The 27,379-nt window shown below is 41.8% G+C and overlaps 2 protein-coding genes, 2 long non-coding RNA genes and 1 other non-coding gene across 8 annotated transcripts; 4 read left to right on the top strand and 1 right to left on the bottom strand.

The window, feature by feature from the left end:
- Positions 1 to 1,248: 1,248 nt before the first annotated feature.
- Positions 1,249 to 17,547, bottom strand: aspm (assembly factor for spindle microtubules). Of its 2 annotated transcripts, none has more exons than XM_017031125.2 (26): positions 17,136 to 17,547; positions 16,596 to 16,739; positions 15,008 to 16,511; positions 14,547 to 14,639; positions 14,343 to 14,438; positions 14,101 to 14,247; positions 13,772 to 14,011; positions 13,609 to 13,676; positions 13,382 to 13,523; positions 12,737 to 12,867; positions 12,442 to 12,617; positions 11,594 to 11,739; positions 11,365 to 11,450; positions 11,068 to 11,280; positions 10,661 to 10,865; positions 9,961 to 10,109; positions 9,146 to 9,274; positions 8,448 to 8,642; positions 3,804 to 8,195; positions 3,505 to 3,654; positions 3,203 to 3,394; positions 2,725 to 2,917; positions 2,459 to 2,613; positions 1,848 to 2,024; positions 1,594 to 1,766; positions 1,249 to 1,495 (listed from the first exon to the last, which is right to left on the bottom strand). In XM_017031125.2, the coding sequence occupies exons 1-26, from the start codon at positions 17,406 to 17,408 to the stop codon at positions 1,393 to 1,395; spliced, it is 9,672 nt and encodes a 3,223-aa protein (XP_016886614.1). In that variant the 5' UTR covers positions 17,409 to 17,547; the 3' UTR covers positions 1,249 to 1,392. The 2 variants fall into 2 exon arrangements, with proteins under 2 accessions (XP_016886614.1, XP_024920751.1); XM_025064983.1 differs by having other exon boundaries at positions 9,961 to 10,103.
- On the top strand, positions 2,503 to 3,774 carry LOC112488490 (uncharacterized). Its single transcript, XR_003052581.1, has 2 exons — positions 2,503 to 2,643; positions 2,777 to 3,774. It is a non-coding gene; the product is annotated as an uncharacterized LOC112488490 (long non-coding RNA).
- LOC112488488 (uncharacterized) lies at positions 8,473 to 12,420 on the top strand. 2 transcript variants are annotated; one of them, XR_003052580.1, is made up of 5 exons: positions 8,473 to 8,608; positions 8,702 to 9,259; positions 9,972 to 10,023; positions 10,615 to 10,879; positions 11,610 to 11,718. It is a non-coding gene; the product is annotated as an uncharacterized LOC112488488 (long non-coding RNA). The 2 variants fall into 2 exon arrangements; XR_003052579.1 differs by lacking the exon at positions 8,473 to 8,608 and adding an exon at positions 12,308 to 12,420 and having other exon boundaries at positions 8,638 to 9,259.
- Positions 17,548 to 18,011: 464 nt separating the features above from the next.
- On the top strand, positions 18,012 to 18,083 carry trnah-gug (transfer RNA histidin (anticodon GUG)). The gene has a single exon. It is a non-coding gene; the product is annotated as a tRNA-His (tRNA).
- A 1,360-nt stretch (positions 18,084 to 19,443) lies between these two features.
- depdc1a (DEP domain containing 1a) lies at positions 19,444 to 26,836 on the top strand. 2 transcript variants are annotated; one of them, XM_008338397.3, is made up of 12 exons: positions 19,444 to 19,873; positions 20,732 to 20,997; positions 21,120 to 21,252; positions 21,431 to 21,555; positions 21,773 to 21,903; positions 21,990 to 22,037; positions 22,426 to 22,563; positions 22,927 to 23,919; positions 24,665 to 24,837; positions 24,939 to 25,115; positions 25,582 to 25,788; positions 25,877 to 26,836. In XM_008338397.3, exons 1-12 carry the CDS (start codon positions 19,826 to 19,828, stop codon positions 26,012 to 26,014), a joined length of 2,577 nt encoding a protein of 858 aa, XP_008336619.1. In that variant the 5' UTR covers positions 19,444 to 19,825; the 3' UTR covers positions 26,015 to 26,836. The 2 variants fall into 2 exon arrangements, with proteins under 2 accessions (XP_008336619.1, XP_024909952.1); XM_025054184.1 differs by lacking the exon at positions 22,927 to 23,919 and having other exon boundaries at positions 19,645 to 19,873.
- Positions 26,837 to 27,379: the final 543 nt, after the last annotated feature.

Raw genomic sequence — 27,379 nt, 5'->3', positions numbered from 1 at the left:
ACAGTGCAAAAATACAAATACAAATACAAATAATGTATATTGACACAGTCAATACACTTTTTTTTAGATTAACATTGGATGGTGAAATTCACAAAATGTATTCATTACAATGTTTCTTCACAAATTCTTTTATGAAATTAATACATTTTTGAAAACTACATCCTTAAAAATGGTCATACTTAAGTGATGGGGGAAATTTTAAAAATGTGGTACTATCATGTTGCTTGTATGAGAGCAAATGCCAGTGTTCCTTAGTGCCAACACTCCATCCCTCATCCTACTTCTAAAAGATGTATGTAAAGGAATTGTTTTTTTATTTAATAATTTTCTTCATCTATGGTTCAGTGCTTATTACTTTTTTTAAAAGAAAAATATATATGACATGATGACTGAACACACGTCAATGATTTATCAAAGTTCAGTCAGGCCTGTTGACAAATGGTCAGTTAAATATAGTACTGTCCTGCTGCTAGTGACTTCTATTGATCTACTGTCCAATGTCCTGTTGTCTAAATGCAGGTCCTGCACCACTTTCATGTACTTCTTAACCACTTACGACTTCTTAATAGGAAAATACAACTGCTCCAGGAGCACCATTTGCTTTTATTAGATCTACAAAGATAAAGACAGCTTTTAGAGCCCTTTTAGAAGCTCATGTGTTTTAGTAACATTTTTTGGTTATGTTGACATGTAATCTGAATTTAAACAATACTGGACAATTACTTTTTTCTTGGTATTTATAAGTAAGTATCTATAAGTATTTTCCAAACAAGTTTTCACAACAAATAACCAAATCATGATCCCGATCCCGTGTAGTTGTTGTGCCCTGTGGCAGCAGTTAAGAAAAACTCTTACTGAACAGATTCTGTCTTTTATCTTTGTGATTTTTTCTCTTATATCCTAAATGAGCTGATATTTGGTCGTAATTTTTTCTAGTTTTTTTTCCAGATGTTTGGGAATCCTGCTGATAAGAACTATTACAATCCTCTTTAAAAAAGCAGTTCATATCTTAACAGGATATAACAGTAGTCTGCTTTTTTTCCTTAAGATTTATTTTTCTAAAATATTAAACCTTAGCCCACACACCGTATATTTGGACCAATGTACAATTTATACTTGCACTGTGCATCAAATTTTGCATATAAAAATGGTGTCTGTGCATTGGAAACAACACATACGTATATAATACCTAAATACTAGGCTTTAACTTTGTCGAGAATTTAAATTAATACATAGGAGAGAAACAAATGAGGAAACAAATCAAACAATTTACTAGGTACATTAAACACATGGAAATGTCAGTTAAAAAAAAAAGAATAAACAAAAAACAGCATAAAAATCTCTTCCTTGTGGAAGAAAAAGAGATGAGTTCCAATTTAATAGCATAAATATTTACAATACAATAGACAAAGTGTCTGCAACCATCTGGATCGCCCTGAGAGGATCCACAATGTCTTTGAGCTTGTCTTTTTTGAGAACCCAGTCTGGTGCAAACCTGAACAAAAACACACACAAAAAAGGAAAAAAAACCACATGTTAACAACTAGAGAAAAAAAAATCCAGCCCCCATCTGTAAATCTATGGAGCACATACTTGGGTGCAGTCCTGGATTTTCTAGGTGTTGCCTGAACCAAGAAGCTCCCGTTGATAGACGCGTTCATCTTCTGTTTGATGACCGTTCTCTCCGCATCCATCTTGTGTTTGCGAGCAGTCAGTCGATAAATGCTGCTAATCCTGTCCGAGGCTTTGGGCAGCTTCATTACCTCCTAAACACAAGTAGTAGAGGTTTTGTGTTAAGCCTTTCTACAGGTTAGGAGATACAGTTTGTTAAAAACATGGCTACGAACCACAGCGCGGCCTTTGTCCTGCAGCAGGAGAGCAACAAGGAAGCAGGCTTTGGTGAAGATACTGCCGCCCTTGTCTGCAACTTTGTCACCTGCTTTTTCTCTGTACCTCTGCAGCAGGTCCAAAAGTGTCTCCACAGATTTGTCCACACAATACACCGCCTCAATTGTCTTGTGGTACTGTGAGAATGTGATAGGTCAAGAAATAAAATACAACCAAAAAGTTTTAGCCAAAACCTGTATTAAAAACTAGTAACATTCGTAAGAATAACTTAAAATGTCAAAGTTGGTGTGAACAAGATGCCGAGTTGTAATGCCATACGTCAAATTAGTGAAACAAGACTATCTTAATAAATTTATGGGAGATGGCGACGATACATAGTACCGCCTGAATTTAATGTCAATAAACAGCGTACTGAGCCAAACCCACACCTATACACAGTGTACACAGACTTACCAACTTAAAAACATGATTCAACTCAAATTCAACTTGGTTTCCTACTGATGTAACATTCACTTTCCTCAAATGTAATTATTCAGTCAGGAGCCAAAACAGAAAATCAGAGATGGATAAAATGTCTTGATTGGAGCTGTAGCCCATCGACATCTGTTACCTTCGACAGGTTGAGGAGGATCTGGATGGAGAAGGTGATCATGTCCATGCAGGGGACGCTTCTGTTACAGCAGCGGATCAGGGTGAAGATAGTATTTGTGGCTCCGCTGTTCACCAGCCGCTCACAGCACTCAGGTGACAGCCTAGTGGCGGTCTCTGGGAATGCACAGACACACCAGGAGTCATGTAAGCGTTGCATTTTTTAAATATCATCTCTTCAGATATTACACTGTATTGTGTTAGTGCAGAGATGTGTGAAACCATTACCGAGGTTTTTCAGGGCCTCTAGGATATAAGACATGTGTTTGCATTTGAGCAGGTAGTCCAGAGAAGACGACGTCTTGTTGCACAATTTGTCCTCCTCTCTGGCCGTGTCAGTAACTTCACGCAGACGGTGTCTCAGCTTTACCACCATGGGATTGTCATTCAGTCGGCGGGAGCGGTGCCCTCTCCACAGAGCCTGAAGGAAGAGCACAGGAAAGGAAAAGTTTCATCATGTGTAACACAATTATTGATCGATGATTTGGGAAATGAGGTCTGGCTGAGATTTCCTAGAACTCTTTAAACAACTAGGTTGTGTAACTCCTGTTCAAACAACTTTTTTCCCTCTTATTTTAAACAGAGTCCCATGTCAGACAGCTCTTCTGTTATAAACTTTTTCTGTTTAATGTCTACAGGGTCCAAATGTGGACCTTTCAGAAGCAGGAATAAAGTTAGAAAGATGGCCCAATCCTGTCATCAGTACCTGAGCTTTAACAATCCCTTCCCGAATCCTCTTCTGGCGCTTGACAAGGAGGAATTTCCGGACAGCCTGCTGGATGACAGCTGCAGCTTTATGGCGATGAGCCAACCAGGTCCTCACCATCGACTGGGCTACGACCACCCTCCTCCTGTCTTCTAGATATCGCCTCCTCTGCTGCCTTGCTCTCCCCCCCCGCTTAAAAAAAAAAAAAAAAAATATTATAATATAATTTCAAAAAAGCACTTATTAATGAAATGTATCAAAGGTTTAAGGGTAGCAATGACAGTGAGAGCGTTTGTCTTTACCTGTATGGTTAGGACACAATGGATCTGCCTCTTCCCAGATTCCAAAGCCCAGTGAGCTCTTAAAGCTCTTTGGATCTTCATGGCAGAGAGATGATGGAAAACTGCTGACGTAAACCTGAATCTCCGATTGGCCTTTTCTGCTTCCTGGAACTGCAACACAATGGAGCACTGAAATAAATCTCAAATATTTTTGACTGTGTTGTGTTTTTAGTCAATTTCAGACAACTGAAACTGTCATGAAAATAAAAAAAACAACAACTTCTAAAGCAATATATGAAATTGATTAAGTTAACACCTACCTGTCGTCTTGTCCTCCAGGCCCTGAAATGTATCTGAAGTGTGATGGCAGCTTTCCTCATACGGGTATAGTTGTTCCTCTCCGCCCTGCCCCACTGCATCTCCTTGAACCTGCGCTGAAGTGTCAGCGCTGCCGCTCTCTTCCTCTGGAAGCTCACCCTCTGCACTGCACCTCTCCAGTGCGACTGTATGACGACTGCGCTGCGGTTCTGTCGGCCTATTTCCCTTCTGACCCGCCACCCTCTGAGTGCCGCCTGAAGGACGATAGTGGATTGTCTTTTTCTCAGAAACACTTCTCTCTCTTTTCGCTGAGCCACACATGAACGATAATGTCTTTGGATGATGATGGCTGCCACTCTCATGGCACAGAATTTGACTTCCTCCTTGTGCTTCCTGAATTGGGACTGAATGACAGCAGCAGCCCGGTGCCAGCGAGTGACCTCCATTCTGACCTGGTGCCCCCTGTATGCAGCCTGAAGGACCACAGCTGCACTGTGCATTTCAAGATACTGTGTTCGTTGTTTTTTAGCCACCAACGTTGCCCTATACCTTCGCTGAATATTGATGACACATGAATTCAATTTCATGTAGTGCTTATGTTCACAGTGCTCTCTGTATGCTCTCTGGATAACTGTGGCACAACGGTGCCTCTGCTTGAACTTTCGTCTGGAGTTGAATCCACGGACAGCAGCCTGTAAACTAATGACTGCTTTTCTCAGCTCTTGGTAGTTTTTCACATTAACGTCTCTCTCTCTTTGGGCTCTGAACCTCTGCTGTAGCACATAGGCTGCCCAACATTGTCTCCTAAATTGTGACTGCTGTTTATGTCTCCTGAAGTTGGCTTGAATGAGCGTGGCTGCTTTGTGCATCTTGGTTATGTTCCTTCGGACATGCTTACCCCTGAAGGCAGCTTGAAGAACTACAGCAGCGCCACGAATTTTAAGGAAGTTTTCTCTGTCTTCTCTCTGAAGGACACAGGCCCTGTAGTACCTCTGGATGATGACGGCTGACAATCGCATGGCCTGAAACTTAACTTCCTCTCGGTGCCTCTTGAACACAGACTGAATCAGAGTCGCTGCCTGATGCCAACGAGTAACTTCCTTTCTGACCTGCCATCCTCTGCATGCAGCCTGGAGGGTGACAGCTGCACTTTGTATGTTTCTGTACTTCTGCATCTCTTTTTTTGAAGCTACATTGGCCCGATATCTCCTCTGAATGGTAAGAACTGCAGTTTTTAAAGTCAGATAGTGTCTCCGCTCACAGTGAGCCATTAAAGCTCTCTGGATAATGCTGGCAGCGAGATGGCTGCGTTTGATTCCTCTTCTTGTTTTCATTCCACGATATGCAGCTTGGAGCACAATGGCTGCATCTCTGGTCATTTGATAATGTTTTGAGTCGAGATCTTTCTGCTTTTTGGCTCTAAATCTTTTCTGCAACACACAGGCTGCCCAATATTGTCTTCTGTAGTGTGACTGCTCCTTACGCCTCCTAAAGTTGGCTTGGATGACAGTCGCTGACTTGTGCATCTTGGCAATGTTTCTTCGAACGTGCAGACCTCTGTAGGCAGCCTGTAGAACTACAGCAGCGTCTCGAACTTTCAAGAAGTTTTCTCTGTCGTTTCTCTGAAGGACACAGGCCCTGTAGTACCTCTGGATGATGACGGCCGACAGTCGCATGGCCTGGAATTTAACTTCCTCTCTGTGCCTCCTAAACACTGACTGAATCAGAGTTGCTGCCTGATGCCAACGAGCAACTTCCTTTCTGACCTGCCGCCCTCTGTAGGCTGCCTGTAAACTAATGACTGCTTTTCTCAGCTCTTGGTAGTTTTTCACATCAACATCTCTCTTTCTTTGGGCTCTGAACCTATGCTGCAACACACAGGCAGCCCAGTGTTGTCTCCTAAAGCGATGTCTCCTGAAGTTGGCTTGGATGAGCGTAACTGCCTTGTGCATCTTGGCAATGTCTCTTCGAACACGCTGACCTCTGAAGGTAGCTTGAAGAACTACAGCAGCATGCTTAACTTCAAGATAGTTTTCTCTGTCTTTTCTCTGAAGAACACAGGCCCTGTAGTACCTCTGGATGATGACGGCCGACAGTCGCATGGCCTGGAATTTAACTTCCTCTCTGTGCCTCCTAAACACTGACTGAATCAGAGTCGCTGCCTGATGCCAACGAGCAACTTCCTTTCTGACCTGTCGTCCTCTGCATGCAGCCTGGAGGGCAACGACTGCATTTCGCAAATCTTGATACTTTTGCACCTGCTCATTAGCTGTTACAGTGGCCCGGTACCGCCTTTGAATAATGAGAACAGAGGATCTTAGAGCAAGGTACTGTCTGCGTACACAATGTGCTCTATAGGCTCTTTGGATGACACCGGCAGCCTGACTCTTTTGTTTCATGATTTGTCTGCACTTCATTCCACGGTAGGCAGCTTGTATCATGACGGTGGCGTGTCGCTTGGCACTCAGTTTGTACACTTCCTGTCTCATTGCTTTGCTTGCTCTGTAACGTGCCTGCACCACAGTGGCAGCCCAGCGTAGCCTCCTGTAGTGACTTCTCTGTTTGTACGCTCGGTAGTGAGCCTGAACTGTCACGGCTGCCATGTTCTGAACACGCAGTTGCCCTCTGACCTTATATCCTCTGTAGACTGCCTGCAGACAAGTGGCCGCCCTACGCTTTGACAAAAAGTCCAAGCGGTCTTTCCTCGCCACAGACAGCGCTCTGTACCTCCGCTGACACACAGAAGCTGCTGATTTAACAGCGAGAAACCTCCTTCGATCTCTGACTACGAGGAACATCCTTTGAATGACTGCAGCAGCTCGGTGCATTTCTGTAACATTCCTCCTGACAATGTGGCCACGAAACACTTTCTGAATGGTGACGGCTGCAGATTTCATTGTTCTGTACTTATGCAGCTGTTGGTTTCTTAATATTTGGGCCCTAAAACGCTCCTGAACAATGATGGCGGCACATTTGGTGGCAAGGTAGATCATGCGTATCCTGTACATCCTGAACTGAGCTTGGATTATTCTGGCAGCTTTGTTCCTATACTTTAGTTCTTCTCTTACTCTAAATCCTCTGTAGAGGGCCTGTATCTTCACAGCCGCCTGCTGCAGCTGCCTGTACTCTTTTTGCTGCGTTCTGCAGAGCAACAAGGCTCTGTACCGACTCTGGATGACAAAAGATGCACTTTGTAGCAGAATGTATTGATTCCTACATGAAAACTTTCTAAATGTTGACTGAATGATGGTGGCAGCCTGGTGCTTCCTCCTCAGCTCTACTCTGGTCCTCATGCCCCTGAAGGCAGCCTGCAGTGTAATGCATGCTTTCCTCTCGCACATAAACGCTTCCCTGGTTTTCTTTGAAACAGCAAAAGCCCTGTACTGGCGCTGTATGATTACAGCTGCTGCCTTCTTTGCCCTGTACTCTGACTGCATTTTGTGCCGACGGTAGTGAGCCTTTATGACAGTTGCACAGCTGTGGCGATATTTTATTTTTTTCCTGTCGGCTCTGCCTCTCCAGTTAGACTGAATAATAACCACAGCATATCTGAGAGCCACAAAGTCCTTCAAGGTTTTACGGGCTAATATGTAGGCTCTGTACTTTTGCTGTATCACGACTGCTGCCTTTCTCATGGAAATGTAGCGGCTCTGGGCAGCGTACCTCCTGAAAGCCGCCTGGATGGCCAGCGCAGCCTTCTGCTGTTTTTTCACAAACGCTCGGGCCACATTTCCACGATAAGCTGCCTGGATGGTAACGGCAGCACTTCTCAGCCTGACAAACTCTTGTCTCTCCTTATCCCTTCTCACAATGGCCCTGAACCAGCGTTGAATCAGGACTGCTGCGCTTCTCATTCTGGCAACCTGTTTCCTGACAGCGTGACCTCTGAAGGCACGCTGGAGGATAACAGCCGAGCGCTGCTGCAGCTTCGCTGCCTCAAATCGACGTCTCTGTGCATGACCTCTGTACAGAGCCTGGATGAGGAGGGCACTTTTTTTGATCTTCCTGTATTGACAGAGACACTTCTGCATTCTGTACCAAGACTGAATCGTTGCAGCAGCAGCACTTCTGTGGGCCATTCTTTGGCCATACCATTTCCTGAAGACACCTTGTATCATTCTGGCAGCATTGTTTTCCTTCTCACTCTTGAAGGCCTTCCATCTTCTGTAACCGCTCTGTAATTTTCTCACCGTTGCTCTGAGGGACAGATAGCGTTCTCTTTCTCTTCTTGCCACAACCAGTGCACGCCAGCGTGTCTGAAGGACTGCTGCTGCCCAGTAGAGTTTTCCATAGGCACAGGCTGCCATCTTCATTCGCCATTGTGCCTGAACAATAATGGCATGGTACCTGAGGTGCTGGTAAGACCTCAGGGTGGAAAACATTCTCCAGCGAGCCTGTACACACAAGATAAGAACCATTTATTTTAAGAACAAAAAAAAAAAAGAACATGACAGTAAAAAAAAAAAAAAAAAAAAAAGTACTGCTGGACATTGTACCTCATGTTAACTAGGCAGCACAACAACTTAGCAAAACCATTACCATGCACTTGTGGATATGGTTATATATAAAATAATGCAATGGCAATAGTAACGTTTTTATTTTGGACATGTATAGACTTTTCACAACAAACATTCAAAAACACTCGCCTGTATAATTGTTGCTGCTCTGTGTTGCAGAGTACGGATCCTGGCCTCTTTTTGACGCCTCAGCCTCACCCGGGTCACGTGGCCCCTCCACAATGACTGGATGACAAGAGCGGCCTGGTTCTGCCTCACAGCTCTGCGCCTCTGCAGAAACCTCCTTACAAGTAACTGGATTTTTACAGCTGCCATGTTTCTTTCCTGTGTTCAATGACAAAGTTTGTCTTGTCATTTTTACTCTCAGTTATTTACCACAACAGGGTTGTTTTTTCCACCAGGAGTAGGAGTGAGCTGTGACTGACAAGGTTATGGAAAATGTTGACACCCTTTGTGAGACAAGCACAGTAATACTTTTGACTTCACATCAATTTAACGCATAGAAAGGCTATGGGATGACTGATGTCTGACTGTTGCCGTCTGACGGTCAAAGAATGGAAGATCTAAGTCTGCTGGTTTCCAAAATGAGGTGTGAGCCACCCACAGGGATCATGGAGCTACTGCCGAGGATGGGTGCAGCAAGGCAAATAAATTAAATCATAATTGAAATATTTAAATAAATAATAAATAATTTGCCCCAGTGATTTTGCCTTCATGGGAATATTTGTACATGGAACTAAATTACAGTAAGATTTAAGGCACTAGCTGTAACTGTGCTGAATTGCTGCAGTGCAGAAAAAGTTTGGGAACCACTGCTGTTAGCTGACCTTGAAGACCTGCAAATCCTTCTTCAGCCTGTATTTTCTCCAGGCACCTTGAATGACTCGCGCTGCTCTGGTTTCGTTGCGCAGATCCAGCAGACGAGCACAAAGGAAAGTCAGGTAGGACATCACAACCTGGAAACACATGAGAATCACAGCAGAGCCCGTTAAACAAGGCCATAATGTTGACTGGCTTTGGAAGATGACTTTTGCATAAGGGTATCCAATAATATCGGACGACTGATATATTTGGCCCCATATTAGCATAATTATGTAGTATCTGTAAGAATCGTAGTCAGTTTTTCCTCCGATAACAATGCCTGGGTTTCGCCAAATGATGAGTGCCCTAAAAATTGTTTTGGGGATAATGTGAATGTGAAAGGGAGAGCCATTAGATGGCAGCATTGTAGCTGTTTATTAATCTGTTTTACTAATTAGGGTATTGTATGCAAAATGCTGTACCCATATACTTATACAGTATTTCAGTTGGGGGTGAAATAACTTCTGTCCACTGGCGGGGGGCATGGTTGAAAATAATTGAGAAACACTGCCCTAATCCATCACCTTATTAAGCAGACGGCACTTAACTTCCTTAACCACCAGACCACCACTGCCCCGCTATATCAGTATCGGTTGATATTGAAATCAGAAATTAAGAGTTTGGAGAATATCGGCATACCAGATATCGGCAAAAAGTTAATATCGGATACCCCTACTTTTGACCAATTTTCAGAGACATACTTCGGCCAATTGCAACATACACTGTTAACATTAAGTCTTCTTTGGAAGTCACTGGTTTATCTCTATCTTAAAACTCCTACCTTCTCATTAGGAATAGTGTTGGACATGTCAGCGGGGTTGATCATCGCAGGGACTCCGCCCAGGTAGGCCACTGCCGTGTTCACCAATCGAAAGTTGTTCCTTTCGTTTTCTAGAAGCTCTTTAAATAAAACCAATGGAGAACCTGTTCCTGTCCAAAAAGGAAATGACACGTCTGTGATCTCAATACTGCACTTTCTGACAGAGACAAATAATATTAGGTAATGGACTACAACTGGGTTGAGTTTTAAATACTCAAAAATAGTATTTTAAGTTGCTACAAACATTTATTGGCTACTGATAGTTGATTGATGTAGTTAAACTTTTGTTTTTTGTTTTTTACACTTGTAGCTTGTTTTTCCTGGTACATTTAACTAAATAACTGCTAAAGAAAATCTATTGACAAATTCAATGGAAAGTGGAGATCACAGGCAAATTTTCATTGAATGGAAGCATCACAGTTTTTTAAATACATACATACATACATGTGCAAAACTTTTAATCTGTCTATCTTTACAGTGCAGGGACAAGCTGGGAGGGGAAATCTTTTTCTTTCATTTCTTTTGTCTTTTTTTCCTCTTGCCTTCTCTCTTCTCACCCTCCTCATTTTTTGCACACTCATCCGACACAAACAATGTTTTCTATTATTTCCAAAGAGCATCCAATTAGACACGTGGACTGAGAGGCACCATGCTGACATACCATTCAGGCCTGGGGGCACAGAGTCAAAGGAGCTGTCAGAGTCGCTGGCTGAGCAGCTGAGCTCCAGGCGTCCCCTCAAGGAGCACTCCATGGTCTGCGTGGTGCTGTGACTGACAGCCTCCTCGGGCAGGAGACCAGGGTGGTAGTGGTGGATGAGGTGGCAGAGGATGCGGCCGTCGGAGAACGTCACAGTAAAGTTCTCCACCTGCAAATACAAGGGTAAAATGCACATATATTGACATTGCAATACATTTATTTATTTAGATTTATGGAAACTAGATTGTGCTCAGGCAGCAGGGGGTCCTCTGAGGTGTTTTTTTTAAATCATTCACCTGAATAAGTTTATTATTATATATTTTCTACAGTAAACATCAGTTTAGTCAGTTGGAAATAAGAACATCTCTGACCTTCAGACTGTAGAAGTCACACACAGCTCTTGCCCAGTCCATCAGCAGTGATATCTTAGTGCTGCTGTGCTCATACGGTTCTCTGATATTTGTCGGACTGGACCGGGGCATATGATCTGCCCTCAGAGATTCCAGCCTCTGTTTGGTTCTGAGGGTCCTCCTGAGGAAGGTGATCTCCTCCCTGAGCTGATTCTCATCCAAAATCACCTCCACCTGAAAAGACCATGGAGTTACTGGGCACAGTCAACTCTTCACAGCAGGTGGTGTAGAAAAAATAATAATTAATTAGACATGTACGTGAAATGCAAAGATGATTTTCCACAAGAGGCTCAGTGTCTTCTCTCTGTGTCCGTCCACGATGTCTCTGGAGTCGATGGTGGTGCCTTCAAAATCAAAGATACAAAACCAAATTTAAGCCATAAATGTTCAGTGCCATGGAGATAGGATTCCTGAAAACATCAAGTGTCTGTTTAATCAAAACTTATCTCAAAAGAAAAATAATCATTAGACACTGAATTTCACTCACCCTGTTCATCCTTCAGGTCGACTCCTTTGCTTTTGAGGACCTGCAGAGCAACGTCAGTGTTGTGAACCTTCTGCAGTCGGCTGATGGCAGGCAGCCGGAGCTTTGGTGACAGACTCCAGTCTTGGGTGAGGAGCTCCATCACCCGCCTGAGAGGAAATGTAAAACTTTTCTTGTTAAAATTACAGGAGTCACTACAGCGGATTTTGTGCCTACATATCACTCTACAACTCACCTCCTCTGCTTTTGATATTAATGCCAACATCAGTACTGCCTGCCAACTAAATATTTAAAAACAAAAAGAGCTAGACCTTATATAGATGAATCAGCACTGTTGTTTAACGTAATGTGCTAAAAATGTATCTTTAGTTATATGTTAAATAAACGCTGTAATAAACCAAAACATTCATTTTTTTTACCATTAGGAATTAGAATCACACCAACTTAAATCATTTTGACTGTCAACTCATGGTAAATCTCATGTTTGAGCAAAGAAACAGACTAAAGCAGCTAAGATAGCTAGCTAGTTATGACTGTATATTAAAAGATATTTAACGTTCTACAAATTCCATTTAATAAAATGCAGGTTTCTGGCTTACTGTCGCCTTATTAAGCCCAAACCAACAAACACACAAAATGGAAACCATTGGTGTTGCGGCAACAAAAATTATTTAGTGTGAAATCCCAGGGATAAAAATCTCCTCTAAAACCTTTCAGCTGACGGGCCGTAAACACTGAAATGATTTCATGAATCTGTGGCTCTGAGGCTGAGCCTCACCCTGGAGAACAGGAAGAAACAGATCTCCTGCTGGGATTAGAGCATCACATGTAATTCACGACGTCTCACTCACACAAGCCGTATGCCACATCTCAAGTCAACAGCAAGATTCTTCACAGCAAAGTCAAACTCATCCAGGGGCTTCTGGGCATGGGAGACGGGTAATCCCAAATAGCCGAGGTGCCGTGGTAGAATTCCTTCTCCACTCAGGAAATCCCTGGAGAAGGCCAGGAGCAGGTCTTTGCTTGTCTGCAGCAGAAATACAATAAATAGGAAAAGTGGGGCTTGATGGCAGAGGTTAATGCATCTAACTGTCTGATTCAGAAAATTCATTATTAGTAAATGACGTAGACGGGTCCTTGAACTACCTTGAACTCTGCATCCACACAGAACAGACAGGGGTCGTGCTCAATCAGCCGAGACTCTTTGGCCTTGTCCAGAAAACACACCAGCAGGAGCAGCTTCTTCAATGTGAAGCGCGACAACGCCTCCTCGTGGCCTAGCACAGATAGTTATACCAGGTAATAGAAAGTCAATTTATTACATTAATTACATTGGTCTCATTAAAGAAACGGCCTTGCAGTGATTTAAGGTATAGTAGGGTTTTTCTTGTGTCCTTTTTTACCCAATTAAATTTAGGTATATGGTGAGCATATAATTGTCACTGGCCTAAAATGCACCACAGTAGATTTAAAACAAGGTACAAAAAGTTTGGAAAACTTTTTCGTCATTCCTATGAACCTTTTAGAGGGAAAATATTATTTGGCTTTTACTCAATTATACCATATAAATTTGTTAAATATAATTTTTATCCTATTCTATTTTTATTTAAAACTTGTATTTAGTTTAAGTCTTAATGCTTATAGCAGTTTGGGTAGCACCTAAATTAGCAGGTTAACTTGTAGTGAATTGTCATGACTGGGTGTGTAAAAAGATAATCGGTCCTAGCAAGAAATTGACTCTACTTAAGCATTAAAACAGCACTCGAAAATCCACTATCAGGGGGTAGTCACCTTCTTTGTAAAGGTGTGGTACTTTTGCGTGTCTGAACTCAGCAGCGATGTCTGCGTTCCACAGCAGCCGCTGCAGGATGAACATTGCCAGGCCTAAGACATCGCTGTTGCTCTCGAGCGAGATCAACTCCCCAAAGATCGTCTGCAAATGAGCAACGTGGTGTTAAATAAACAGAAGAGAAACTGTTTTGGTTTGCACCAAGGTACAAGCAGTTTGTCAGGAATACCTCAAGTCCAATGCGCAACCACAGTGGATTGTACGAAAGAAGCCATTTGAGAAGTTTCTTGCGCTCACCTGAAAAGAATAAATAAATAAATAAAAACTTAACATTATCATTCAGGCCTGTCTGGAGTACTCCAGCCCAACATGGACTGGTTTCTGCACTTTACCTATATCCTTCCAAAGATGGCGGTCTTTCCGCACAAGCAGCCTCCTGGACTCCACCTCCAGCTCTAGCCTCTGAATGGCCTTTACCATGGTCTCAGATGTGAAGAGCTGACAGGCGGAGCGGCGAAGGCGGGTCAGCTTGCGTCTGGCCGTGTAGGTGCTGAAGGACACTTCCTCTTTGGTGGGAGCCTTTGGCACACTGAAGTTGTCATCAGTGCCCATGGCCAGAGACACAGCATTGACTGCACAATTAAAATAAATAAATATATAAAATGCATCATCTCATGAAATCAGATTATTTTACCGAGGTAACGCATTTGATCCACGTTACCTTTAGCAACTTCAATGTTGACCCTGAAGTCATCAGGCGTCAGGACGTAGTTAATCCACCAGGTGAAACCTCGCTCCTGCTTCTCAATCCACCTCTCATCAAAGAACATGTTCTTGGCAGCAAATGGCATTGGATGCCTTGGTATGGCTGGGTAGAGTTATTTTACAAAATTCAATGCTGGGACATATGGTTACACAGCCACAGTTGAGGGAATTGTGCGTTAACACGGTGCCATCCAATACCTGTTTGCGTAGGTTTGACGAAGGTGAGTTTGGACTGAGCTACAGCAACAACTCTGGACATCTTTATGGAAGAAGACGATTTTACAGACGTCGTAACTACAGAAACAAAATCATCCATTTAGATAATTCACAAAATACACTCAATACACATGAGCTCATATTTGAACCTGACTGTCCATCAAAGTGCAGCTCCAGGTTACTTACCTCGTGAGACGGGTTTGGTGCTTTGATTTTTTGTCTGCATGGGAACGGAAGCCCTATAACTCTTTAGAGATGAAGCTGTGGAGCGATTTGATCCTAAGACCACAAAGGGGAATACCGTTTAGTCCTCATCATTTAGATCAGGTGTTTGAACAATCCTGCCCAATGAATTCACAATAGTGGTAAATATTCCTATATAGAGTCTCATCTGCATATAACAGTATTTTGTGAAAATATGAATACAAATACAAAATCTATCAAACCATAAAAAAAAATTTAGTTTGAGTAATCATGGCGTAGCTCTGGATTATTCACAATGAATCATGATTATTTCTTTCCTAAATATGTTAAAAAAAAAATTGATGCAGATACAATTTTTTTAATATTGTCGAAATCTTTTTAAATTTCACAAGTATATCTTATGATCAAGAAATTAGTCAGTGAAACCCAACATAGTTGTCTACCTGCTGCTCTGGGCTGTTGCCTCTGTGCTGCTGCTGCTGCTCTTTTCTCCTGCAGTGATTTTGAGGACTGTGTTTTTACAGTCACCACTTTGCTCCTTTTGACCCTGTCAGCTCTCACTGTGTCCATTTTTGGGTCACTCTTCAAATACTCTTCGCTCTTCCTCTTCTTGGTCTTGGCCACAATTTGGACAGGAAACACGTGTTCCAGAGCAGCCAGTGGAGCAGGGACAGTTGGACAACTGGACCCAAACTCGCAGTGGGTAGAAGGGAGGTCAAAATGAAGACGAGAGGATGACTTCTGGGGAGATGCACACGGTGGAGAGTTGACGGAGAAAGAGAAGCGATGGGAAGCTGCAAGTGGAGGCGAGGTGAGAGGGAAGGTGATGGGTGTAGGTGAGCCGTTGATACATGGAGCAGGGTTGGAGGTGGACAACTGATGTATGTCGTCACACACAGTGTTTAGACATTCAGTGTTTCCTGAGTCTGAAAGGATCACTGGAAGTTTGGGAGTATCTGGTCCAGACTCGTGTTGGCTGCTGCTGTCAAGCTCCAGAGTTTTCTCCAAGAGCCTCCGCCTAGACTTTTTTATCTTCCTTTCACTTAAACTGTTTTCCTCCACTGGGCCTTTGCTTTTAGTCACAGTGGTAGAGGTAAAACGAGCTTTTTTCACCATCGTTTTGGGCGATTTTGAAACAACATTCTCCTTCACTGAATACACAGCTTTGTTCGATTCAACTTTTTTGTTGATAAAGAAAGTCAGTCTTGGCTCATTGGACTCAGGGATGTTGGGGAATTCTTTGAGGACACAGCTGTCACTCTTAGATTCTAATGAATCGGAAAACTCTGAGAGAAAACTACTCTCCCCAGGACTGGTTTCTATTTGACTTAGTTCTGAGTCAATTAAAGCCAGCGCATTTGATAAAGAAAAAGCAGAGTTTTGAGCTAAATCACTATTAGCACAGTTGGCGTCAGCTGCAGACTGAGCCATGGGTGGACCTGTACTTTCTGACTCAATATAAGGAATAAGCTTCTTAAACCTCTCTGGTGTTCCAATAGGTGATATGGTCTTGTTAAGTACTTTAAGAATATTCTTGTTTTCTGGTTTCAGGACATCAGGGCTCGCAGAGATGAATCCAGAGTCCAACACCTTTGTGGCTGGAACAAGTAAGACAACGGGAGAGTTCCTCTGAAAATGAAGCACATTCTCTTGATCTGTCAAGGGCAGACATTGCTGCCACACCTTGGGGTTTAAAGGCTTCTGCTTTTCGGATTTTTCTGAGTTATTACCAATGGAACTTTTCACAAGCACCCTCTCTCTGGCAGCCTCGCCTTTGCTGAGTGATGCCTGCGGGCTTCGTGGCTTGTCCCGTTTGTAATGTGGCTCACGAGAAACCTGAAATGTTTTATTGACCGTTATCTTCGCAGGATGACCAGGTTTCTTTCCTCGGGAGACACCGACTCTTTCACCACCTTTTTTGGATTTGATGGTGTCCCACAAGCTTTTCTGAAAACACAGCAGTAAAACATGTGTACATGCAGTAAAATGCCACAAATTGTCAGACATTGTGCACATGGAGGTCTAGAGTACCTTCTTCTTTTTCGGTGCCTCTGCTCTCCCCAGCATGACGGCCTGGTGCTTGAGGACTCCATTTGCACTGAATGTGATCAACTCCCTTATTCCCCCTTCGTCTGTTGGCGTCCAGGTGACAGTCAGGTTGAAAAAACCTTCAGGCTGCCAACACAAAACCCCAAAATCCCCAAATTATTCATTGCAATGTTTTGTTGATGTTTGTTGTTGTTTTTTGTAAATTGTACAGACATTAAGAAAAATCTAGACCATGTAATTTTCAGCAAAACAAATGTGGAACTTTGTTACTTATGTTCCAAACAATTGAGAAGAAATGGCGTCTAAACAAAACTTTGCCATTACTAGAGAAATACAACAGAATATGGGAAATGTTTGTTGGTTATAAACATAAGAAAATGTATAAGGTCCACACGATCAGAAACTAAGTGGCTCACATGACTTAAAGAATATCATCCAACTAGTGAAATACGAATTTGATGAGCTAAAAAACATTTCAGTGCATCTAGTAAAGGTCCTTTAATGTTAAAAATTAAAACATACCTGAATGGTAAACGATCTGTGGTCCACGGAAAATCCTTTGCTTGAAGGTATCTTTTCAACAGTCACCTCTGCTTCTACATCTTCGTCGGGATTCTCGATCCGCAGGACAGCAGACTTAGAGGTTCCTAACTTAAATGTTCCAAATGTGACAAATGGAGCCTTAGAAAACTGTATTAGGCTCAAAACGGGGACATTATTTTCCTTAAAATCATCCATTTGTCCTGGACTGAAGTCCAAAATTGTTGTACGCGTCGAAGTGGAAGTTTCGTTCATATTAAGTAGCTTATTACTTACTACTCATATTCAAAAACGTTAAAAATCCGTGTCGCTTCTACTCACTGCTGCTACAGAGAATCCATTACACGCAAACGTTACACATGCTTCTCCAAACAAACAGGAAAGACGGTTTGAAATCGGGTCCTGTTTTGCCCTCCGCCAATGACTAACGAGGGACCGTAGTGTGTCGTCCAATCAGAATTGGTAATAAGTTGAAACCGTAAGAATACATTGTAATCATCCAATCAGGAGACGCTGATGTTTAAAACGCTAAGTCTCGCCCATAAACAACAAGACGTTACAAGCGCTAGAGAAAATAAATAATACGCCAATATAATTGTTCTCGTCATTAATACAGTTTTCGTTCATTTCATGATCACTAGATATGCAATGTAATTTATATGATTCACATGTTTTTAAGTTTGTTGATCACAAGAGATCCTGTGTTTACACGTAAATAATAATAATAAGTTGTACTTTATTGTGGGAGTGTTTGTTGATCTCTCGAGCTACATAGAAAAAAAGACAAAAACCGATTGCAAACAGATTAGTTATGTGTTGTGTCGGATATTTGACTGCTCCCGTCCGATAGGATAGCTCGCCGTGATCGTATAGTGGTTAGTACTCTGCGTTGTGGCCGCAGCAACCCCGGTTCGAATCCGGGTCACGGCATTTTTATAAAGTAACATTATATTTTTTTTCCTTTGACATTCTTTCGTACAGCACACTAAATTGTTTTTTTTTTAAGAAACATTTCGACACTTAAAAAATAAACGTATTTTTGCCTAAAGTGCAATTATATTAACAATCGAAAGTCAAAGGTATTGGAACTTGGTCCTAATAAACTTCTGTGCCATAGTACAAGATTAATATGCATCTACATAGCTAAACATAACCCTACATGCTAAACATGTAATTGTAAAATAAAAAAATGTAATTCCCAAACAAAAAGGTCCTGATGACTAGTTGGGGAGGCCTTACTCATTAGTTTACAAAAACTGCAATGATATTGGTTTGAAATGGTATGAAATTGTTGGTCTGCATCAGGAAGACAAACTGGCATAAATGCTGGACCAAATTAAAATGAGAACTATTGTTGTAACTACCCCAGATATAAGGACAAAAATAATTATTTTGTTTCCTTTCATACAACCAAACTTTACAAAACCTTTTACCAAACTGTTTTAAAATGGCCCCGAAGTTAATCTATAAAAAGATGATGGAAAAATAAATTACTTAGCTGGCCAATTAAGTAATTGAAACAATAGAAATGCATCCACTTCAAGCTCCTTATAGAAAAAGAGGATCTGAGAAAACTTCATCTGCCACTGTTCATGCAGCACACGTGGATATGCCTTTTCTAAAAGTAATTAAATATATATTTAACCTAAAAATTAACATTAGAACTTAGAACAGATGTTTAGTGTAATGTTGTCATACATTAACATGTCTAAAGTAGTGGTCAGTTGTGGCTCCTCCTCCTGTTTCTTTGAAAATGCCTCTCACCTCCTCTTTCTTTTGTGTCTCTCCCTTCTCCTGTGGCAATTGAGGATATGGTAATGTGTGCTCATTGTTAGGACATTAGTGGGTACAATAGGTAAATATATAATATAAAACACTGACACAAAGGTGAAATGTAAAATGCATCTTTTTGTGATCAGGAATTACAGTATTCTAGCATTTCTGTAGTCATAAATACATCTTTAATAACATGTCCATATGTCTAGTCCATATACAGAAGTGCCCCTTATATGGGTCTAAGCAATTTGATTATTTCTCAGCATTATTTCTCCAACTTTTTTCCTCTTACATTACAGGGTAATTCTGTGCAACTTCTCACAGATTTGGGGAACTTTTTCAAATTTTCTGAGCTAACTTTGAATAACCTATTGTTTGAAACATTTGGTAAACTGACCATTTTAAAAGTTATTTTAAATATTTAATGGCTAACTTTTAACTATTTCTTCTAATTTGTGTCATTTTTATGTTCATTATTTCAATTTATATTACATGACATGTCTCCTGTTTTGTAAAAAAAAAATGTATACCCCTCAAACAGAACTAAGGCCTTGAGTTTTGACACATAACGTTTCTGTGGTTTAAAAAAGTCACTTTTATACAGTTATATAATAGTTTAAGAATTTCAATGGCACGTTTCTCTTCGTTATATTTCGCACATAGAACACATCAATGGCGGCTTTTGTTTTGGTCCTCTCCACTTCCTGTCGTTTTTGACCACGTGATGCATCGCTGTCCAATACGGTGCGAGGTGACAACGGCTCGTAATTTTGAACAGACGGCGAGAAGCCAGTCACTCCACAGCCGAACATACCGTTGAGCTGTCTGCTTGATGGGTATTTTAAACTGTTTCTGTAGTCGGATGAAGTGAACATAGTCGTATTTTTGTGAAAAATATGAGTTCCCATATTATCACTCCCGGACCGTATCGAGCCACAAAGTTGGTAGGTTTTAACATTTTTATCGGGGTAAATAGCTTAACGTACGTGGGAAGTTTTGACGAGTACAAATACTGGGGCAGACTGTTTCTGTTTTATTGTCGTTATTATTGTTATTAAACAGATTTCCTGTTGCTCCTGTCTTTTAGACCTTGTTTCGCATGCTTCTCATAATCATGTAATCAATGTAAATTAATTACGTTAAATTAATCCAGTAATTAATCATGTAACAACGATAACTAATTGTTAGCTAAAACAGTCGACAGGACAATAGCAATACAATAACACAAGGATAACTCACTCAACTTTAAAGATGTTCAGAAGACTGGCTCAAATCAACCAAAAACTTGCACAAATATCTCCAACCTCGTTAAGAAATAGGCTTAATAAGACAAACAAAAGGTTAAAACATGTTTTGAGGATTTTAGATTAGAGGAAAATATACTTCTCTCAGACAGAGGAAATTAACATGCTGCAGTAACAAAAGGACAGAGAAAACACAAAGATATATATATATATAGCAATTAAAAAACAGAATACATTTTATGGTGCGGATTAGAATGTGAATTTCTATCACATTATTTACAACCATAATATTAATGGTGTTCTGTCAGTAAAAGAAAAACATAAAAAAGTAAACTAAAGTAGTAACAATTTAAGACTAGCTGTAACTAGTGTAACTAACAAACAAAATAGATGCAAACTCATCTAACTTGAAGAAAGCAACACAATCCAGATTCAGCCTAGGGCTATACTTTCACTAGGTGAAATAATCTGAACAATAGAAGAAAACTGGATGGTATCACTTCTTTTGGATTTTGTCAGCATAAAGTGACAGTGAACCCTGTCCGTGTCATGTTTCAGTGGAATGAAGTCACTCGTCTGTTTCGGACTGGCATGCCCCTTAGGAAACATCGTCAAAACTTTCGTAACTACTCCTCATGCTTCACCTCCTCTGCCGCTGTGGACTGGCTCCACCAGCTGCTCGTTAGCAACAGCAACTTTGGCCCTGATGTGACCAGGCAACAGACGGTGCAGCTCCTGAAGAAGTTTCTTAAAAACCATGTGATTGAAGATGTGAAGGGTCGCTGGGGCACAGAAGACCTGGATGACAACAGCTCGCTATATAGGTCAGACAAGGGCTTAAGAGTAAAGGGGAAAATAAGATATAGTTTTGTCTATAAAACAAACGATACCAACATTTTGTATGTGAAATATAGCACAATCAATCTTCTCTCTTTTTTCCTCCTAGGTTTCCCTCCACTTCACCTCTTAAACCAATTCCGTGTCCAGCCAAAGCATCCACTCCAGGCTCCTTAAAGAAAAGACCTTCATTTAAAGACTTCAGGTTTAGAAGTGCTAAGAAAGGGGAGAAGGAGACACTGGTATGATAAAGAAATATAATTTTATATATATATATAATTTTCATTTAATCACACAGTACCTATTTAGTGTAACTATTCATGATCTTAAGTAGAGACAAAATGTTTTTTGTGAAGTGCCTGTTTTTTAGCACAGTACAGAATAATGAAAGAATATGTTTGTTTTTGGTGTGTCCTTCAGGAAAATGTTGATCCTGCCCTCCAGGCGGGGGCAGAGAATGGCCTTTTGGAAGAACAGCAGATGCCAAGACGAGAGCTGACACTAGATGATGAGCAGGAGATCTGGAAGGACATCACTCTAATCCAGTAAAACATCTATATCTTTCTTTTTTTTACTGCATATCCACTACATTATTTAACTATAGGCTCAACTCAGATACATGCAGTTGAGTCATGTCCTAAAATTAGCAATCTTGCAATTAATAGGACTGTTGTCCACTCCCCAACCCCCAACAAACACATTTGTACATAACTATTGCCTTAAAGTCTGGTATGCTGTGGATCTTTGTGTGTGGTGTTTAAGCCTGCAGAGGATTCTGGATCTGGCCTCTCTCGATGGAGTTTTAAACCAGTGTCACATCAAACCACAGCACATCATCCATAACATGACCAAAGTCAACAAGCATGGAGTGGTCACACTGGAGGACAAGAGCAGTAAGTTCATTCAGTTTGTACTTGTGTCTGCAGTACCATTTACCCCGCCTGTCAACCAGTCCAACCTGTCATTTATTTGTCTCTAGACGACCTTCCTCACTGGGTGTTGTCTGCTATGAAGAGCTTGGCCAACTGTGAGTAGAGGCATGACCTACACACTCCTTTCCATTAGGTGTCAAACTATAAATGTGTCTGGGCAGCGGTGTCTTGGTGGTTAAGGAAGTGGACTTGGCTCCGTAACGTTTCAGGTTTGAGCCCACCAGCTTCCAAGTTACCACTGAAGTGCACTGAGCATGGTACCATCCCCTCACACTGCTCCCCGGGCGCTTAAAGCTGCCCCCTGCTCACTTTGGTGATGGATTGCTGCAAAAACATGCTTAAACAATTAATGATCTTAAGTAATATAGATTGCTGTTAATATATGATTTATTTAAAAAAACATTATAACTAACCTTTTTATTTTGAACTCTTGCCAATCTATGAGATGTTGGCTGAAAAGACTTACTGCTGTGTGTCTTCCAGGGACCAAGTATGACGGTACACAGCCTGCGTATCCTGGCTTTGAAAGGGATGTCTTCAAAACAGTGTCTGATTATTTCTACAGCCTCCCAGAGCCTTTACTCACATTCGAACTGTATGAACTGTTTATCAACGTCCTGGGTAGGTGCACTGGTTCCTGTTTGATGACCTAGATGTCTTTTTGAGGATTTGCTGTCGTTTGTGGTACATGTTTTTTGGCAGATATGTCCACAGTGTTAATGCACAATTTTTACAATTTGTTTGACTCTTGACCCCTAACACAGGTTTGGGTTGTTGTGACGTGTGTTTGTGGATTGCTAACAGCCACATGAGCAGCTTTATATCCTGTTCTCTTTTATGTGTTGTCTCTGAGCAGCAGGTTTGTCTGTATGTGAAAGCGGTTGTTTTAAACTAACTTGCCTCTCTCCCTCCTTCTTACTGACACTCTGCCTGCTCTGCTTGGCCTTGCCCCTTCTTGCTTGTCTGGTCTGCATCCCCTCTCAGTGTTATGTGGCTATGTAGCAACACCCACTACGCAACAACATGGGAAACGCAAGAAGTCTGACTTCCCCTCAGTCCCTCCCCCGGCCAAGGCATCGTTCCGCTCCACAGAGTGTCTCCTCCTCTCACTCCTCCGCCAGGGCACGTGCGACGAGACCGAGTCCCCCATGAGAGACGTGCTGGGTGGAAAACTCCAGTCACGACTGGTGGCGCTGAAGGGAGGTGCAGCGAGAGACGCACAGTTTGGCGGCAGCCTCATGAGTCTAAACACTGGTGCTTCTGTGAGACCTCAGACCAGGAGCTGCTCACTGGAGACGATCCTTGATGATGGTGCTCCTCTAAGCCGACAGCAGCTGTTTCTGTCCACTGACAGCCTGGTGTCCTTTACTACCACCAACAGCAGCAGGACACAAGAGGACGGTCTCCCTGTCACTACACCCCATATTTATTCAGGCTCTGTTACATGTGGAATCGCTCCAGTAGTTAGAACCAGAAGCAGTTCAACTTCTGGACTGCTGGGTTCCAAGCGTTTGTGCCACCTACGGCCCCACAGTGTCGGCAGCTTTCTGGACATTGTTGTAGAATGTAGAGAAGAAGATGTCAAGGAAACCCCCTTGCAGGGTCGAGCAACCAGCTGCTTCAATGTAAACATGCCAACCACCTCACATCACTCCTCGTCTTCAGGTCCTTCCTCAGTCTCCTCCTTTCCTCCCTCTTCTTCCTCCTCTTCTTTTCCCCACCATCCTCTCTTCCCCTTGTCTCCATCTGCTGCTGCCAAAGCTCTAGAGTCCCACGCTGCTACAGGAGCTGGTGGGCCTAGACCCACCTCCAGTACCTCTAATCTCTGGGCACCGTCTGCCCCTGCTGTCGTCCGCCGCTGCCTCAGCTCTATGGATGTGTCCAAGCCACCACGTCCTCTGTCTCTGTTTAAACGTCCTGTCGGTGTTCCAAGCACCAGCAGCAGCTTCCGCTGCCTTCGACAAAAACCTGAGCACAGTAAGAGTCTTTGCCCACCACCCACAGAATCGGTCTCTGCTTCTGCGTTACAGTCTAATCACACTAACTCCATTTAACATCTAACCATGTTATGTACGCAAACCTCTTAACTCACCACTCCTGTCATGACAGTTTAACTCACAGTTTTGATTCATATAATGTTAATTTATATGCAGTAATATAACACCAAGTCTCTCCCCAGGGTTTTAGGATGATTATGAGTGGTTTAAAGTTTAACATTTATTCTGTTTATTTTTGGTTGCACAAGGTAACAAATAAATGAAATATATATTCATTAAGAGAAAGAACGAGGTGTTCTCAATTTGAATAAACTGAAGGAAACTGAAAGTACACCCATCTTAGCACTTGCCAAGGCAACAGTCAGGAAATCTTTTAAATTTTCCAAAGAGGAGAAACTATGGAAAAAGATTAAAATCCAAAGTTAAAAACCAGTGATGGTTTTTTGGCCCCTGAAGATAGTTGTTGAAAAGTCAGTTGTAGAATGTCTTCTCTGTTCATTTTACTCCATAAAAGTAGTTTATTAATCTCATCATTAATCCACCATCAGATCATCCATCCGTCCATCCATCCATTCCAGTTGGTGTCATATACCAGTGATGGATGAATGTGGATATGAAGAGTGACAAGTCAACTTTTGCTTCTGTGTTACATATAGTTCACATGGCTGGGTGATCATTAGTGTATAAGTACCTGTGTGTGTCCTTGTACGTATCTTTTTGTCTAGGCGTCCTCCACCCTCAGTGTGAGCGCGTAGCCATTGAGGCCCTTCAGCTTTGCACCCTCCTCCTTCCTCCTGCCTCTCGCAGGAAGTTGCAGCTCCTGATGAGGATGATGTCACGTATCAGCCAGAACGTGGACATGCCTCGTCTCCACCCCGCCATCGGCACCAGAACACTGGTAACCAGAGTGTGGCAGCTGCGTTTGTTATCGGTACTTACTTCTTCTCTCTTACTTCACTTAAACTTCTGTGTGTGTGTGTGTGTGTGTGTGTAAATCAGATGGTTCACACCTTTTCGGGCTGCGTCCTGGGCAGCGCTGAAGAGTGTGATTTGGACGAACTGTTAGCCACCAGACTGGTGTCGTTTCTCATGGACCATCAGCAGAGCATCCTGTCTGTTCCTCAGTACCTGCTCAGTGCCATCAGTGACCATGTGCTTTACCTGCGGACAGTACAGGTATTACCATAACATTATAACAGCACACAGTACTTTTTTCTCCAACGCATCCCAGGACTGTTAGATTGCAATACTGCCATGCACAGAAGAGAACAAAATATTTTACTTGCTAACTATTAAATATTAGATTGGATGAAGTCTGGATTGTACCTACGCAAAAATTTCGTTTTTTGGGGGGGCCGGGGTGAACGACTTTCGTCTTCATTTTTTGTTTTTAGGGAAACTTCTCAGTACTTTTTGCTATAGCTAGCGTAGAGAAGAGCTTGTTAAAGAACAGGCTGACGGATTACTGCCACCATGTGATTAAAAGCTGCATTGTAACTGGGCTTCCCATGTGTGGTGTATATCTGGTGTTGATAATTTACAGTCCCTGTGCCACGGCTGCAAAACTGAAATTTTATCCTGTAGGTGGTGCTGGCAGCCCAAGTTTTGTGCCTACAGTATTTATTTCCTGTGTTTACTCCAGATTCCCATTGATGATGCGTCTAACCTCAACCGTGAAGATCCTGTGTGTACTCCGGTGCCCGTGTTTGCTTTCTGCCGCCAGATTAGCGGCGCAGAGTTTGAACAGCAAAAGCAGGCGTCTTCCCAGCAGGCCATGGAGGAGTTACTAGAAATCCTGCTGACGGACCAGAACATCAGTGAGAAGGACAGACGCAAGAAATTGAAGCTGGTAAAACATCAGCCCCACTCTATAACTGAACATGTGTTTTATTTGCACAAAAGGTTAAAATGAGTTCTGCTTCTGTGTGTATGTGTAGTTCCAGAAGCAGTACCCAGAGATCTACCACAGACGGGTCCCACCAACAGACAGGGAGAACAAGGCAGAGCACAAACCAAAGATTAAACCTGCTCTCCTCACCATCAAGAAAACCAAAGCCTTCAGCATCAGGAACTGAGACGAGAGCAGGTCAGCAGATCGTCTGTGCTGCACTGAAGCTGAGGGTTTCTGGATGTTTCTTTTTTGTGCTGTTGGTTGTACAAGAGTTAAGGGTGTGATGTTAGAACATGTCATCTGTGCTGACATTAGTTTACAATGAAGGCAGTTAAAACTGTATATAACTTTTTTTTTTTTTTTTACTATTCTGTTCATAAATGTTTTTTTTTCTTCATCCTCTTTTTCTTGTCTTTTCTTCCTAACACTGTTTTTATGTTTTTATTTGTTTTACATCAATGCAAGTCTGGTGTCACTGGTTCATCTGTGAAAATAACCAGAATTCTTTTGTCATTTGGGAGAATTTGTAGATTCTTTGTTCTTTTGTTTGTATACTACAGATTACAGGTTCTCTAAAGAGTTTTTTTAAAGATTTGCAGACTGTGAATGGACAACAAGTTAATGTCGATCATCAGAATGGTTTATTTATACTTATTTAATTCCATATTAATTGCCCCCTCCCCAGGTGTCATCACACCTCGAGCTATTTTGTTAGATTATTTTTACCCTGCTGATTTGATGATGATGGCGGTTTAAACGTAGAAGTTGCACGATTTGAATTGCGTGAGAAGGTGCAAACTTTTACTGTGTCTTGGTTTATATGAAGTATATTATCTACCCTGCTACCTGTTTGTCTGTTTTTATTGATAGTGTTACTTGTTTGTATGTGTGTAACTATTATGCAATCTTCAGCAGTGATGTACAGTGAGTCAGAATCCTTTACATTTCTTACTATGCAGAATTCATGGAATTAAACTTGTCTCAGCTGTTTGTTTATTTTTTTTAATATTTGTGATTTACTGTCTGTTGTTTTTTTTTCTTCCAATCTAAGAAAAACACATTATCATTATTAGTCCTACTGTTTGTCCTACTCAGTTTGTTCAACTGAGAGGTGTGTGAACTTTAAAACAAAAAAAATTAATGCCCCAAAATATACACGTTTGTAAGTTTATGGAAAAGGTGAGAAAAGAACAAGAGCAAGTAAACACAACGTGAAAGATAAAGAAAGAAATCCCAAATACTTAATGCAAGAAGCAAAAGTAGGACAAAAAACAATCGAGAGTTAAAAGCCAGTATAAGCATAAGAAACTTTTATTATTGTTTGGTCCGCTTGTATGTGCTCTCATACTTGGCCTGTAAAGTTGATTCTGATTCTTCAGCAGTTCCCAATGTGGAAGGAGGTGAGCAAACTATAGGATGCATAGCAGTCGTATACCCTATTGGAAAGTGAGGAAATTGTTGAGGGAATTTCACTTTCAAAACGAGGAAATTGTTGAGGGAATTTCACTTTTTGATTGAGTGTCTATTCTATTGTCTTGAAAATTCACTA

The sequence above is a fragment of the Cynoglossus semilaevis genome, chromosome 2, assembly GCF_000523025.1.
Source record: "Cynoglossus semilaevis isolate Cse_v1.0 chromosome 2, Cse_v1.0, whole genome shotgun sequence".
NCBI classification, from domain to species: Eukaryota; Metazoa; Chordata; class Actinopteri; order Pleuronectiformes; family Cynoglossidae; genus Cynoglossus; species Cynoglossus semilaevis.
The sequence above is the reverse complement of the archived record's forward strand: the minus strand, read 5'-3'. Positions and strand labels throughout refer to the sequence as shown.

What these genes read in the sequence shown, in the direction of transcription:
- aspm (XM_017031125.2), bottom strand. Translation starts at nt 17,408, where the DNA reads ATGAACGAAACTTCCACTTCGACGCGTACAACAATTTTGGACTTCAGT. An exon ending in CCATCTTTGGAAGGATATAG is followed by an intron (nt 13,677 to 13,771) that starts GTAAAGTGCAGA and finishes TATTCTTTTCAG; the next exon opens with GTGAGCGCAAGAAACTTCTC. An exon ending in AAGGGATTGTTAAAGCTCAG is followed by an intron (nt 2,918 to 3,202) that starts GTACTGATGACA and finishes CTCTTCCTTCAG; the next exon opens with GCTCTGTGGAGAGGGCACCG.
- depdc1a (XM_008338397.3), top strand. Translation starts at nt 19,826, where the DNA reads ATGAGTTCCCATATTATCACTCCCGGACCGTATCGAGCCACAAAGTTG. An exon ending in GACAACAGCTCGCTATATAG is followed by an intron (nt 20,998 to 21,119) that starts GTCAGACAAGGG and finishes TTTTCCTCCTAG; the next exon opens with GTTTCCCTCCACTTCACCTC. An exon ending in TCGACAAAAACCTGAGCACA is followed by an intron (nt 23,920 to 24,664) that starts GTAAGAGTCTTT and finishes CTTTTTGTCTAG; the next exon opens with GCGTCCTCCACCCTCAGTGT.